Genomic DNA, 16,054 nt, shown 5'->3' with positions numbered 1-16,054 from the left:
TTCTAAGTCAGATGAATCTCGGCAAAAGTCCCAAGTTGGAAAAGAAGCTAGTATATTCTACAACTGAAAGAAGGCTGAAACTCAGGAAAATGGAAGAATGGAAGAATGTGGGGTTAAGCTGGAGAGCTAGGCAGGGTGTGCCTCGTTTATTTTTAGGAAAGTATCACCAAGAAATAAAGTCATCAAGTACTTTTCATTAGTTTAATAAAACTGGCTCTATTAAGGCTATACTTAATTTAATAAACTGGCTATATTAAGAAAGAAGTCATCAAAGAAGTCATCATTAGTTTAATACAACTATGGCTAAATTAAGGCTTAATATACCATAGTGAGCTGGACATTCGTAGCTCACACCTATAATTCTAGGTGCTAAGCATCTTGATCTGAGGACCAAGGTCCAGCAGATCCCAGGCAGACAAATCTATGAGATTCTTATCTCCAGTTAACTTGAAAAAGCCAGAAGTGGAGGTGTGGCTCAAACTCCCAAATTTATTTTTAATATAAGTTAACTGTTAAATATAAGCCAGGAGATATAATTTATCTCTAATAAATATTAGAGATATAAGAATATCTCTAATTCTAGCTACTTAGGAGGCTGAGATCTGAAGATTGAGGTTCATAGCCAGCCCAGGCAGGAGTCTATGAGACTCTTATTTCCCATTAACTACCAGAAAGCTGGAAGTGCAGCTGTGGCTCAAGTAGTAGAGCTCTAGCCTTGAGCACAAAAAATCAGAGACAGCACCCAGGACCTGAGGTCAAGCCTAGAGCCAGTACACACACATACACACACACACACACACACACACACACACACACACACGTACTGTATATGTATATAGTACATATATATATATACAGTACAGATATATCTATATCTATCTATATATATATATGAGCTATCAACTCTACTGAGCTTTAATGTATGTAAGTATTGGGAACATAAAATAAAGACACAGCCTTTATGGACTTAAATCCATAAGGAGCTTAAATATCAACTTGTGGATATTTCCTTTCAAAATGGGTAAGTGAGGGGCTGGCTCAGTGGTAGAGTGCTGCCTCACATGCAAGAGGCCCTGAGTTCTATTCCTCAGCACTATATAAACAGAAAAAGCCGGAAGTGGGCCCTGTAGCTCAAGTGGTAGAGCACTAGCCTTGAGCTGAAATGCTGAGGGACAGTGCCCAGGCCCAGAGTTCAAGCCCCATGACTGACCAAAAAAAAAAGGGTAGGTGTGAGCCAGTAGTGGTGGCTCATGCCTTTAACCCTAGCTACTCTGGAGGCTGAAATCTGAGCTATTCAAAGCCAGCCCTGCAAGAAGTGTGACACTCTTTATCTCCAATTTATGACCCCCAAAAGCTGGAAGTGGAGCTGTGGCTCAAATGATTACAACTAGTCTTTTTTTTTTTTTTTTAAATTTTATTTTATTTGAGAACATACTGTACAGAGGGGTTACAATTACATGGGCAGGATAATGCATACATTTCTTACCAAGCATTGCAGCCTCCTCCTTTGTTTACCCTTCACCTCCCTTCCCAGCCCCCCCCCCCCCTTACACACTAGTCGAGCAAAAAGCTCAGGGACAGTATCCAGGCCTTGAGTTCAAGCCCCAGGACAGGGACCAAAAATAAATAAAAATAGGTAAGAAAAAGCTGTTTCTACTTTTAACCCATAAAACAGAACTTCCCATGGTCAGTTTCTGAAAACAAAAACTCAGTTTACAGATTTTCAGATTTGAAAACTGGTAATTTAACATTCTGCTACTTAATTACTGCTACATCAAAAGCTGGGGTCATGAAGGTATGAATACAGCAGAAGGTATTCAAATCAGCTATTATTTTAAGACCTGGTATGTGGTTCTGTAATTGAAGTAATTAAAATTTGCATCTATGTATTGAGCTTGTCACACTCAGTGGTTTTTGTTGTTTTTTGCTTATTTGGTCGGTTGTAGGGTTTGAGCTCTGAGCCTGGGCGCTGTCCCTGAGCTCTTCAGCTCAAGGCTAGTGCTCTACCACTTGAGTCAAAGCTCCACTTCTGGTTTTCTGGTGGTTAAGATACAGTCTCATTGACTTTCCTGCCTAGGTTGGCTTTGAACCTCGAGTAGCTAAGATTACAGGCACACTCAGTGTTCTTTACCAAACAAATGCTTAAAGGAGGTTCATTAATTCAGGTTTTTATAAAAATACTTGACCTTGGGGCTAGGAAGGTGGCTCAGTGGTAGAGCGCTTGCCTTGCATGCCTGAGGCCCTGGGTTCGATTCCTCAGCACCACATAAGCAAAAAGAAAAAAGCTGGAAGTGGCGCTGTGGCTCAAGTGATAGAGTGCTAGCCTTGAGCTGAAGAGCTGAGGGACAGCGCCCAGGCCCAGAGTTCAGGCCCCACGACCGGACCCCAAAAAATATATAAATAAAAAATAAAAATACATGACCTTAGCTGGGCTCATGTCTATAATCCTAGCTACTCAGAAGGCTGAGATCTGATATCCTGCCTGGGGTAGCTAGCCTGGGCAAGAAAGTCTGAGACTCTTATCTCTAATAAATTACAAAAAAAGCTGGAAGCATAGCTGTGTCTCAAGTGGTAGAGTGCCAGCTTTGAGTAAAAGAATCTCAGGACAGTGCCCAGGCCTCAACTGAGTTCAAGCCCCAATATTGGTGGAAAAAGAAAAAAAGAAAAAAAAAAAGGCCCTTCCAAAAAAAAAAAAAAAAAAAAAAACTTGACCTTAAAAGCCACAGTATTTTTTTTGTGTTTTTACGTAAAACACAAGACTCTGTAAATATGTCACTTTTATTATGTACTCCAACCTTCCAAAAAGCTGCATGCACATTTTAGATATTGAAGCTAATGATCACATTTTTTCTTTTAACATGGCCAAAATACATAAATACTTAACTGAGCACACCTTTGGGACTGAACAATGGTTCTTCCAGTTTATTATGTCACTTTCCCTAACAGTGACCAAACAATGTCATAAGCCAACAAGGCTAAGAATGCACCGTGTTCTTTTTTTGTTGTTGTGAATTTGTAAAACTTCATGTGACCAAAATATGTTTTAAAGGTCAGTAACAGCTCTAGTCTATTCTACCAGGGCAGAATCTGGTAGAATCTAGTATAGATCCAGGTATAGAGTTGTCCTTCAGATTAGGCAGTTGATAGAGCAGTGAATGCATCCTTAAAATTATGAAGTCGTTCATAGGCAAAAGACTTTCCAACAATATTCTGGCTTTCCAACAGGCCTCTAAAACTTTCAGGGTCAGACTGGAGTACGTGGCAGCAGGCACTGTAGAGGAAATTGGCTTTACTGCAAATGTGGTACTTACTAAGGACAGGGTCAGGGGGAAGGGCCTTTGGCCACTATTAGTACTTTGCCCAAGGCAGTTTCTAAGTTAATATTAACTCAGCCCACGAAGTTCCTTTGGCAAGAATATGCACGTAAGTCACAGTCCAGTTTTCCATTTGCCTCAGTTACAGCAAGAAAAAAAAAAAGTCAGCCCATAAGCGTTTTCTTCCCCCCCCCCCCCCCCACCAGCGGGATCTCCACGCAGTGTCAGATTGGGAAGCAATAATGTGGCTGGCAAGCGGTGAATCAGGGTGGCAGGGCCCTTTCCTCCTCCGATCGTCCAGATGTAGAAGGCGGACTAAGTGGAAGCCAAGGCCAGTTTGTCTCAACCCGCGTTTGCTGCTTTCTTCCCTCACCTGGCTCTCTCTGGGAGCTTCGTTCAGTCCTCACCACTTACCCAGTTTTCCCTGAGGCGGCCTGGAGTCAGCTTAGCTAGGTGCTTTGCACCGGCCCGGCACGGATGGAGGACTGAGGTTAAGTCTTATTTCATCCTCCTACCGGCCTGACTCGGTGCTTATTTGACTTGACTAGAGTCCCGGGAGGGCACGAGTCAGGCAGCAGAGGCCTAGGAACACCCTACCAACTCCACTAACATTTCGCAAGCCTGGACTCAAGCAAAAAAAAAAAAAAAAAAAAAGAGAGCCGCAGTCTCGCGAGAAGAGGCGGGGCCCCGCCCGGAGCCGTGGGCCCCTCCCTGCCCCGCCCTCCCCATGTCCCCCGCCCTCCCTCCCCCACTCCCTGTGGCGCGAGCGGCTGGCAGATCCGGGAGAGGAAACGGCATTCGGAGCCGCGCTCCCGCCCAGGCTGGCCCTGACGCGGGCCTCGTCAGCCGGTAACGGGGAGCAGAGGTGGGGGTCAGGGAAGCGACCGTGAAAACGGCGAAGGTCAGAACCGACAGCCCTCCGCCAACAAGGGTGAGGAACGGGTCTGAGCTTGCCCCCACCCCGGGACTCCGCAGAGCTGAGGCGGGGTCGACCCCTCCCAGGGGCGGGGTCGCGCTGGGCAACTGCAGTCTAGGGGACCAACTGGGCGGGGCGCGCCGAGGAGAGGGGAAGGGGTCAGCTGTGGGCCGGGGTCATCCGGGCGGCGGCGTGAAGTGGGGAGTGGGCGGTGGACCCGAGGCCGTGGGTGGGGCTCTGGAGCTGGGACTCCCGTGACGGCGAGGAAACCCCGGGGTCGGCGGGTCCTTTCCGCCTCTCCTTTGGACCCTGACTGGAGGCCGGCGGGCGGCGGGCGGGGGCCGGGGGGGGGGTTAGTGGTGTTCGGGAAGGGGGGGGCGGGAGGATGTGCGGCGAGGGGGGGGAAGGAGGAGCGGCGCGAGGGGGCGGGTCTCGGCAGTGCTCGGCTCTGATTGGCTGAGCCTGTGTGGAATCGGGTGATGGGAAACGCCGCGCGGCGCTCCAGTCCTCCCCTGCTCCGCCGCCCTCCCTCCCCCCTCCCCGTGGCGAATGTGCGGCGCGGCGGCGGGTGCTTACGCTCGCGGGGTTTTGGCTGTTGCAGGCAGTAGCTGGGAGGAGGCGGCAGCGGCTGGAGCAGCGGCGGCGGCAGCAGCGGCAGCGACAGCAGCAGCGGCGGCGGCGGCGGCGGCAGCTGGGAGGAGGTGGTGACGGTGGCAACGGCAGCGTCGGGGACGATGGCGCGACTGGTGGCAGTGTGCAGGGACGGAGAGGAGGAGTTCCTCTTCGAGAGGAGGCAGATTCCCCTCTACATAGACGACACCCTCACGGTGAGCGGGTCGGGCCGGGCCGGGCTGGGCCCGCTGCTCCCCTGGCAGCTGTTCCCCCTCCTCCCCCTCCCCCAGGCTGAGCGCTGCGCACTGGAGAAAAGAGTGTGTTGCAACTCCTAGGCGAGGCCGCCTTCTCTCCAGCAGGCCCTACAAACTCGTCTCTGCAGTGGGTCTCTCTGTTTTCCTCTGCTAGCTCTTAGTCCAGGCCACCGAACGTACTTTGAGCACCCCTCCCCTTCCCCCCTCCCTGTTTCCCTCCCCTTTTGGATCCTCTTGGTTTTACCCCCCCCCCCCCCTTCCCTTTGGGAGATGGCTGTTTTAGCCTAAGCACGCGCCCGGGAAAAGGGTTGAAGGATCTCGGACGTTTAGGGCCTGGGCCTTCCTGAAACCACCTACCCTCCGGGAGGTTTAATTGTCTGAAAATGTCGCAGCTGCATTGCTACCTGTATATTTTCTCTTTTAATACAGTAGCCCTTACTATATCAGGGTAATTACTGAGGACAGAGTGACATGAGCTTGCACAGGAAAGATTCCACTGAAATGATTTCGATTTCGTTGTAGGTAGTCTCATATTGCTTGGTACATTAAGACATTTGAAATTAATGCTAGGCTATGACTTTTCAAAATGAGCTGTCTTGGCCATTAGTGGTTCTTTAGTTTACAGGTAATCCTTTTTTGAAACCAAATTATTGCACATGTAAAAGTACTATAGAAAGCTGATTGCTCATTGTGAATGTAAAGACCCAATCCTGGGTGGCTAGGGGTGTGTGTTTGTTAGTATAGCTTGGCTGACCCCTCTACCCTGTGTTGCTGTACTGTTTCCTTTAAAAGGAAATGGCAGAAATTTGAATTGAATCTCAACAGGAAATGAGTACAGTTGCTTGCCACTATTAAGAAATGAAATGAACCATTTCTGAACATCTTTTGAAATCTGCATTTTGGTGCTGAAGCTTTGGAATATGCATTTGCCTTTTGTGATAAGGTGTAGATAAGTCTCATCTTAGCACTTTCTGCTGCTTTTCCCCCATATTCAAGAGTGGGCTGTTTTCTTGTGTATTATTATTTTTTTGCAAATATCTGCTGAAGATTTTCACATTTTATATAAAATGCAAGTCATTGTAGAGATGCCAGTCTTTACTTTCCTTTTTTGCCAGTCTCAGTTAAGATTTGATTGAACTGCATTACTTTTAAAGGATTAGAAGAGCTATTGAGTTTATGATTTGATTTGTTAGAACTTTCCAAATGAAAATTTTGTTTAAATGAGAAAGGTAGAATGATTTGGCTTGACATAAAGTAGGATTTGTGTTGATGCTTTAGAAATAACAAGTCCTGCTTAGGATTTCTGTGCTTTTTTTGCATTAGAAGTATAGTGGATTTGTATTTAAAATAGTTAAAAAAAAAAAAACAAAAAACCTCAAACAAACCCTAGTACTGTGAACAAATTAAATGATTCATTTCTTATTTTGAAAACTCTTGGTAGGAGTTGATTTTTGTTGATATTTTCATAAACTTATAAACACATCATTTGGTAGCAGTCTTAGATTTTTTTGTTTCAGAATGGCTTTGAATTCTTTCTTCAATTCTGAGAATTTGTTTATAAGATAACTTAAGTATATGATATCAAAAAAACTCCATGAATTTGAAAGTATTTACAAAATTTCAAGACTTAAATCTTTCCATACAACCATATAACCACCTTTGATATGAATGCAGCACATTAATACGCTTGTCATAAAACACTCTAAAATATCCAGTGTTATGTTCTTCACAATGATGTACATTTCTATTTTTTTTAATAGAAAAAGATGTACCTAGCATGGAGGTTTAGGATGGCACTTAGTTTGTACTGTACTAGGTGGTTGACTTTGCTTTTATTGTATTATAGGTTTGTGACCAAGGCAAATAAAATTTAAGCTTACTTATTTCAAGATAACATTTTATTTAAGAAAAGGTACAATTTTTTGTTTGTTTCAAATAGGTTTTATCCTTTGGGAATGAGTAAGACATTTTGTTACTTTGTCTTGGAAACTAATGCAGAGTCATTGAATGCTGGTAGTTATTGAATGTCAGTGAACATTCTTAGCATGCATCATATTCAGGAAAAATGTTTATTTTTTGTCCATCATGGGGCCTGAACTCTGGTCCTGGGTGCTGTTCCTTAGCTCTTTAGCTTAAGGCAAGCACTCTACCACTGAGCCACCTGCCCAGCACCATGGAAAAATGTTTCTTTCAGGACCATTTTACCAAATACCACTTAAAGGAAAAATGCAAAGCAAAACACCTGTTGGGCAAAGGGGGAAGAAGAAACAAGATTTATGCTCTACTCTGGTGCACTGATTATTGTTCGATGCACTATGTGCCTGAAGTTAACATTTGGTTCCTTCTTTGTTTCTAGAGTGTAGATATGATTCACTGAGGAAACATTGTATGATCAAGTGCATGGTTTTAGATTTTTGTTAACAGCTAGCTGTTAGTCTAGTTACAGTGTTTACAGTTACAAATGTTATCATTTTAGTAACAACGGTGAAACCTTCTGCCTCAGTTTAAACTTGAGATTTTAACTTGGATTTATAAATGAAATTAAGCTTTATGTGTGGCTGGGTGTGTAGATCTAGTGCTAGAGTACCTTGACTAACAAACTTAAGTTTAAATCCCAACATTGATAAACAAAAAGAAGTACTGAATGCTTGATTCAGTACTGATGTAGGTGTATTTGAAAAAAGTCCCCAAATAACTAAACTGGTAGATATTTAGGAAAGTGTTAAGCTTTGTGTGTGTGTGTGTGTGTAGTAAAATAGGTGATAGAATGAAAATTTTATTTCAGGGATATCTTTGAAGATTTATAATTTTAAGCAAGTAGGTTTTTGGTTTTGGTTTTGGTTGGTTGTGGGCCTTGAACTCTGGGCCTAGGCACTGTCACTGAGCTCTTTAGCTCAAGGTGAGCACTCTACTACTTGAGCCACAGCACCACTTCCAGTGGTTTATTAGATAAGAATCTCACGGACTTTCCTGTCCGGACTGGCTTTGAACCACAATCCTCAGATCTCAGTCTCCTGAGTAGTAAGGAGCCATTGTAGGTGTGAGCCATTGGCACCTGGCTAAGCAAGGAGTTTTTTTTTTTTTTTTTTTGCCAGTTGTGGGGCCTGAACTCTGGGAGTGGGCGCTGTCCCTCAGCTCGTCAGCTCAAGGCTAGTGCTCTACCACTTGAGCCACAGTGAGCTCAAGGCTAGTGTTCTACCACTTGAGCCACAGTGTCACTTCTGGCTTTTTCTGCTTATGTGGTGCTGAGGAATCCAACCCAGGGCCTCATGCATGCAAGGCAAGCACTCTACAACTGAGCTACCTTCCCAACCCAGCAAGTAGTTTTTAAAAAGAATATAGCCAGGTGCTAGTGGCTCACACCTGTAATACTAGTTACTCAAAAAGATGAAATCTGAAGATCATGGTTCAAAGCCAGCCCAGGGAAGTCCATGAGACACTTATCTCCAATTAACCATCAGAAAACTGGAAGTGGAGCTGTGGCTCAAAGTGGTAAGAGAGCTAACATTGAGCAAAAGAGCTCAGGGACAGCTCCCAGGTCTTTTCAAGTGCCACGACTGACTTAAAAAAAGAAAAGAAAAAGGGAATTAATAGAATAAAAATATATACTTCTTGCCAGGCACTGGTGGCTCACACTTGTAATCCTAGCTACTCAGAAGGCTGAGATCTGAGGCTCCCGGTTCAAAGCCAGCCCAGGCAGGAAAGTAGTTATGAAACTCTTACCTCCAATTAACTACAAGAAAACTGGAAGTTGTGCTGTGGCTCAAGTGATACAGCACTGACCTTCAGCTGAAGAGCTGAGGGACAGCGCCCAGGCCCAGAGTTCAAGCCCCACGACTGACCAAAAAACCCCCACAAATACACTTCTTATAAAATGTTGAAACGTAACCACAAAAACAAATTACCCATAATTCTCTTCACCAGAGATTAGATTAGGTTGGTTTATTTCTATTTAATATTGATAACAAAATTAAGATATATTGGGGCTAGGAAGGTGGCTCAGTGGTAGAGCGCTTGCCTTGCATGCCTGAGGCCCTGGGTTCGATTTCCCAGCACCACATAAGCAAAAAGAAAAAAAGCCAGAAGTGGCGCTGTGGCTCAAGTGGTAGAGCACTAGCCTTGAGCTGAAGAGCTGAGGGACAGTGCCCAGGCCCAAAGTTCAGGCCTCACAACCGGACCAAAAAAAAAAAAAATTGAGATTTATTGTCTTTTGTTTTGTGTGTGTGTGTGGTTGTTTTTGCCAGTCTTGGGGCTTGAACTCCTCAGAGCCTGGGGACTGCCCCTGAGCTGCTTTTGCTCAGGGCTAGCACTATAGCACTTGAGCCATAGCACCACTTCCATGCTAGGCAATCACTCTACCACTAAGCCACATTCCCAGCCCCCTAATTGTCTTCTGTAACATTTTTTTTTTTCTTGTTGGTCATGGGGCTTGAACTCTGGGCCTGAGCGCTGTCCCTGAGCTCTTCAGCTCAAGACGAGTGCATTACCACTTGAGCCACAGCACAACTTCCAGTTTTCTGGTGGTTAATTGGAGATAAGAGTTTCTTTCACAGACTACTTTCCTGCCTGGGCTGGCTTTGACCGTGAGCCTCAGATCTTAGCCTTCTAAGTAGCTAGGATTATAGGTTTGCGCCACAGGCATCTGGCTTTCTATAACATTTTATATCCTGCTTGTTTTCACTAAATGTATATGCTCAAAGTGTTTGATCATTTATTTTTCTTTCTGTGTTTTTTCTGTGTGTGTGTGTGTGTGTGTGTGTGTGTCTCTGTGTGTCTGTGTCTGTGTCTGTGTCTGTGTCTGTGTTTTAGGGCTTGAATGCTGTCCTGGGTGCTGTCCTTGAGTTTTTGTACTCAAGAATAACACTCTACCACTTGAGCAACAGCTTTACTTCCAGCTTTTCTGCTGGTTAATTGGATTAGTCTTTTCTGCCCAGGCTGAGTCTTTTCTTGGACTTTTCTGCCCAGGCTGGCTTGAAACTGATCCTTAGATCTCAGCCTGCTGAGTAGTTAGGATTATAAGTGTGAGCAGCCTGCAACCATTCCTCCTTTGGTTTTGAGATGGGTATCTTGGTTTCAAATTCTTTTTTTTTTTTTTTTTTTGGGGGTCTGGTCGTGGGGCCTGAACTCTGGACCTGGGTGCTGTCCCTCAGCTCTTCAGCTCAAGGCTAGCACTCTACCACTGGAGCCACAGCGCCACTTCCGGCTTTTTTCTTTTTGCTTATGTGGTGCTGAGGAATTGAACCCAGGGCCTCATGCAAGTAAGGCAAGCACTGTACCACTGAGCCACCTTCCCAGCCCTTTGGTTTCAAATTCTTGTGTTAAAATGTGCTACCTCAAGCTGGGCGTCGGTGGCTCACACCTTTGATCCTAGCTACTCAGGAGGCTGAGATCTGAGAATCATGGTTCAAAGCCAGCCCAGGCAGGAAACTGTGGGACTCTTATGTCCCTCCAATAAACCACTCTGAAAACCAGAAGTGCTTCTCTGGCTCAAGTGGTAGAGTGCTGACCTTGAGCTGAAGAGCTGAGGGATAGCACCCAGGCCCAGAGTTCAAGCCCCACAACTACGAAAAAAAAATGCTACCTCATTAGCCTCTGAAGTGTCAGAACTGTAGTCATATGCAATGCTTCTTGTCATTCTTAAACATTTTCAGTACGTAGTTGCACGACATTCCATAATATAATTGTTCTTGATTCTACTTTTTGCTATGAATAATAAGAATATAAATAATGCATTAAATCTTTGCATTACATTTTTTTCTAAAAAATAAAAAATAAATGAGGCTTTTGAAAGTAGATTTACTGAATTGAAGCATAAGAATTTACGCTCATTGGTTCATATTGTCAAATTGCTACAGTATTTCTGGAATGTAGTTTGCCTTCCTAATTCAAGCCTATCTATGTGGACTAGAAACTCTGCTAGGACTTTTTAACTATCTGAAACTTTCGTAACAAATGGTAGCATATCTACTTGGGAATTAGGTGGTTAGTATTTGATAAAGTTTGGCTTTTAATAGTTTGTTTCAACTCTTGATTAACTTTTACTTTTATCATGGTGATAGATTGCAAAAATAACTGGATAAGGAAACTGAAGAGAAAAGCCAAAGTGCTAATAATTTTGATAAATATAAACAATAGTGTTGGGTAGTAAGTGAGAATAGATTCCAAACATTTTATTTGTTGTTGTTGGTCATGGGGCTTGAACTCTGGGCCTGAGCGCTGTCCCTCAGCTTTTCAGCACTCTACCACTTGAGTTACAGTGCCACTTCCTCCAAACAGGGTGTGTGTGTGTGTGTGTGCGTGTGCGTGTGCGTGTGCGTGTGTTACAGCACCACTTCCTCCAAACAGGTGTGTGTGTGTGTTACAGCACCACTTCCTCCAAACAGGTGTGTGTGTGTGTGTGTGTTACAGCACCACCACTTCCTCCAAACAGGTGTGTGTGTGTGTGTGTGTGTGTGTGTGTGTGTGTGTGTGTGTGTGTGTGTGTGTGTGTGTGTGTGTGTGTGTGTGTGTGTGTGTGTGTGTGTGTGTGTGTGTGTGTGTGTGTGTGTGTGTGTGTGTGTGTGGTCAGGACCAGATACTTAGAGTAAAAGTGAGTAATAGATTCAGTAAACTGTAAAGTAGTAATTGCTGGTTTGGTTTTATATATAGGCAACATCATCATGAAATTGAATACTAATAATTCCGCTGTAAAATCACACCTGAAGTATCTAGCAGGACTATCTTCCCTTAGGTATTAGAGTCTTAAGTCAAGGAAGTGCTGTTAAAGCATGGAGAAAATAGTACCTCCACCCCCCCCCCCCCCCTATTTTTTTGGCCAGCCATGGGGCTACGTACTATTCATGAGCTTTTGTGCTTAAGGCTAATGCTCTACCACTTTGAGCTACGGCTCTACCTCTGCCTTCTCCCTTTTTTGTCACGTCTTTTAACATGTGGCTATTGACCAGAAAATAGTGAGGTACAAAAGTATTCTCAATATTTGAGAGACAGCGGCAGAGTAATTTATTAAGAGTAATATCTAGTCTAGCTAGTATAGAGTATAAGTTCAAGAGAAAATTTAATATCATCCAGTCCAAGAAAGAATAGATTTTGATCTTTACATTAGTTGGTGCAAATAGAATCTTAATTTTTTGGTGGTGCTGGGTTTGAACTCAGGTCTTTGTGTTTCTTAGGTAGGAGCCATGAACTCAGCCCTCTTTACCTTAATTATTTTTCAGTCTTAAGATTATACCCTGGAGCTGGCTTCAGGTATAAGGCATTCTAGCCCTGAGTTTTATGTGCCTCAGTTACATACGGGCCTGAGTGCTATCTCTGAGCTCTTTTGCTCAAGGCTACCACTTGAGCCACAGTGCCACTTCCAGTTTTCTGGTGGTTAATTGGAGATGATCTCATATTCTTTCCTGCCTGGGCTGTCTTTGAATTACGATCTTTAAATCTCAGTCTCCTGAGGAGCTAGGATTATAGGCATGAGCCACTGGCACCTGACCTGCTTTAATATTTTTAAATTTTATTTATTTATTTATTTATTTTTTGGGTCCGGTCATGGGGCCTGAACTCTGGGCCTGGGTGCTGTCCCTCAGCTCTTCAGCTCAAGGCTAGCGCTCTACCACTTGAGCCACAGCACCACTTCCGGCTTTTTTCTTTTTGCTTATGTGGTGCTGAGGAATCGAACCCAGGGCCTCAGGCATGCAAGGCAAGCGCTCTACCACTGAGCCACCTTCCCAGCCCCTATTTTAAGAATTTCACTTACTTATACTTCAATCAAGCACCAGGCTGGAGAAACTTCTTTTGTTTTTTAGTGTTAGACATCTTAAATGCTATATCAAGCTCTACCACTGAACTATACCCCTAGCACAGGCTAGAAAGACTTTGATTTAGGTAAATAAATAAATATATATATATATATATGTATATATTTGTTGGTGATGGTGGTGGTGGTGGTCGTGGGGCTTGAACTCTGGGCCTGGGCACGGTCCCTCAGATCTTCAGCTCAAGGCAAGTGCTCTACCACTTGAGCCACAGTGCCACTTCTGGTTTTTTGGTAGTTTATTGGAGATGAGAGTCTCATGGACTTTCCTGCCCAGGCTGGCTTTGAACCACAATCCTCAGATCACTGACTCCTGAGTAGCTAGGATTACAGTGAGCCACCGATGACTGGCAATAAATATTTTTTAATTCATTAAATTGATAGCTTTAATGTTAAAATAATATTGAAAATTGTTTTACATATTTTGTTATGGTGGGAATTGATGTGTGATAAAATGGTATATTTGAATCAAGTAAGTGGAAATGAAAACGAAGGTGTTAGTTGCTTAAGTGGTAGATTTGGAATAACCTATTGAATTAGATAGTGTTCTGTTCAATAAAATGATTTCCTAAGTTTATCCTATACGTTTCTTTTAAGACAAGTTCTTAGGTAGCCCAGACTAGCCTTGAGCTCATGACCTTCCTACTTCAGCATACTAATTGTTTTAACGGGAATGTACTATACAGCATATCTGATAACTTTTTTTCTTTTCTTGTGTGCTAGTACTGGGGTTTGAGCTTTTTTGCTCAGGGCTAGTACTCTACTACTCACCACAGCTTAACTTACAGCTTTTTGGTGATTAATTGGAGATAAGAGTCTCATATAGGGGCTGGGAAGATGGCTCAGTGGAAGAGCGCTTGCCTTGCATGCCTGAGGCCCTGGGTTCGATTCCTCAGCACCACATAAGCAAAAAGAAAAAAGCCAGAAGTGGCGCTGTGGCTCAAGTGGTAGAGCGCTAGCCTTGAGCTGAAGAGCTGAGGGACAGCGCCCAGGCCCAGAGTTCAGGCCCCACGACCGGACCCAAAAAAAAAAAAAAAAAAGAGTCTCATATATGTTCCTGCTCAGGCTGGCTTTGAGCCACAATCCTCCGATCTCAGCTTCCTGAGTAGCTAGGATAATAGGCATGAGCCACTGGCATCCAGTCCAATACCTTTTTAATGACTTAGTCAGCATTTCTTAATTTTTTTTTCCTTCTATCTTCCCTTTCTTTCTTTCTTTCTTTCTTTTTTTTTTTGGGTCCGGTTGTGGGGCCTGAACTCTGGGCCTGGATGCTGTTCCTCAGCTCTTCAGCTCAAGCCTAGTGCTCTACCACTTGAGCCACAGCGCCACTTCTGGCTTTTTTCTTTTTGCTTATGTGGTGCTGAGGAATCGAACCCAGGGCCTCAGGCATGCAAGGCAAGCGCTCTACCACTGATCTACCTTCCCAGCCCTTCCCTTTCTTTTTTTATTTTGTGCTATAGATTGAGCCCAGGGCATCACTTGCTATACAAGCACCGTACTATTGAACTATAACTTTGGCCTGACCAAAGTTTGGCTTGACAAGCACTCTGTATTACTACTGAATTATATCCTTAGCTCAGTTAACTTGTAGGACTTGAACTCAGGTCCTGGGTGCTGTTCCTGAGCCTCTTTGTGCTCAAGGCTAGCACTCTACTACTTGAGCCACAGTGCCACTTCAGGTTTTGAGTAGTATTCTTTTTTTTTTCTTAGGTTTTTCTTAGGTTTGGGCTTGTCATCCTAGCTATGACAGAAAGATGAGTAGGAAGATTATCCAGACTAGCCCAGGCATAAATGTGAGACCCTATCTGCAAAATAACTAAAGGAAAAAGGATTGGAGGTATATCTCAAGGGTCTTGCAATTTCTTCCTAGTGTGTGTATCTTCTCAAGTAGCTGGGATCCACCAGGCCAGCTATGTGGTTTGTTGAGAATCTTACTAACTTTGGTCTCTAATCATGGTCCTCTGCATCTCTGCCTCCATGTAGCTTAGATTACAGGCTTCAACCACTGTACTCAGAATAGACTATAGTTTTTGTTTTGGTAGTACTGGTTTGAACTCAGGGCCTCCTGCATACTAACGCACTCTATTACTGATCTCTATCTCCACACTAATAAAGCTATCTTAAAAAAAAATCAGATTTTACCCTGTTACACTGCTGGTGGGAATGTACACTTATACAACCACTTTGGAAAGCAGTCTGGAGGGTCCTTAGAAAGCTAAAGATTGACCTCCCTTACGACCCAGTCATACCACTTCTAGGCATCTACCCTGAACAACAGGAACCAATATACAAGGACACGTGCACCTCCATGTTTATTGCAGCATTGTTCGCAATAGCCAGGATATGGAAACAACCTAGATGCCCCACCACAGATGAATGGATCCAAAAATTGTGGTATCTATACACAATGGAATATTATGCAGCCATTAGAAATGACAAAATAATGGCATTTGCAGGGAAATGGATGGAGCTAGAAGGAATCATGTTGAGCGAGGTAAGCCAAGAACGAAGAGACAAACGGTACATGGTCTCCCTGATAAGTGGATGCTAAATCCAAAAGGTTAGGTGATACGATAAAACTAACAGGACTTAAGAAACAAAGAACTCCCGCTCATCTGGTTGAACCACTACTAAATATCCCCATGCTGCTGATCACAAATATGGTATATAACATGTGAACACTGTTATATATTACAGACTGTGGTAGACAATTTGCTCCAGGGAAGTTAGAATGAACTTGTGACTTTGAAATTATGTAATCATTTAATCACAATCAAAAAAAAAAAAAAAAAAACCTCGGGGAAGGGAGGGAGGGAGGGGATGGTAGGGGGAAAACAATGGAGGGGGTAACAATGTTCAAGAGGAAGTGTACTCATAACCTCACTCATGTAACTGTAACCCTCTGTATAGTAGCTTTACAATAAAAAATAAAAAAAATAAAAAAAAATAAAAGATTAAAAAAAAAAATCTCTGATCCCACAAAAAAAAAAAAAAAATCAGATTTTGGGTCCTGTATTGTAGCATATGCCTGTGATCTGAGCTACATAAAGTGGAAGGCTGGAGGTAGGAGAAATCATAGTTTAGGGAAACTAGCCCTTGGTTAAAAACATGAGACTTGGGCTGGGAAGGTGGCTTAGTGGTTGAGTGCTTGCCT

General features: G+C 43.7%; 1 protein-coding gene across 5 annotated transcripts in view; it reads left to right on the top strand.

Annotated features, from left to right (window-relative positions):
* The first annotated feature begins 4,068 nt into the window (after window positions 1-4,068).
* The window catches only part of Ggnbp2 (gametogenetin binding protein 2), a 40,872-nt gene continuing 28,886 nt past the window's right edge, over window positions 4,069-16,054 (top strand). For all 5 annotated transcript variants that reach the window (XM_042691795.1, XM_042691794.1, XM_042691792.1 and 2 more), the window contains exons 1-2: window positions 4,069-4,245; window positions 4,832-5,057. In XM_042691795.1, the coding sequence (XP_042547729.1) occupies window positions 4,965-5,057 (93 nt within the window). In that variant the 5' untranslated portion in view covers window positions 4,069-4,245; window positions 4,832-4,964. The remainder of the gene's footprint in view (window positions 4,246-4,831; window positions 5,058-16,054) is intronic.

The sequence above is a fragment of the Dipodomys spectabilis genome, unplaced genomic scaffold (assembly GCF_019054845.1).
Source record: "Dipodomys spectabilis isolate Male_0828 unplaced genomic scaffold, ASM1905484v1 ptg000004l, whole genome shotgun sequence".
Lineage (NCBI taxonomy): Eukaryota > Metazoa > Chordata > Mammalia > Rodentia > Heteromyidae > Dipodomys > Dipodomys spectabilis.
The sequence above is the reverse complement of the archived record's forward strand: the minus strand, read 5'-3'. Positions and strand labels throughout refer to the sequence as shown.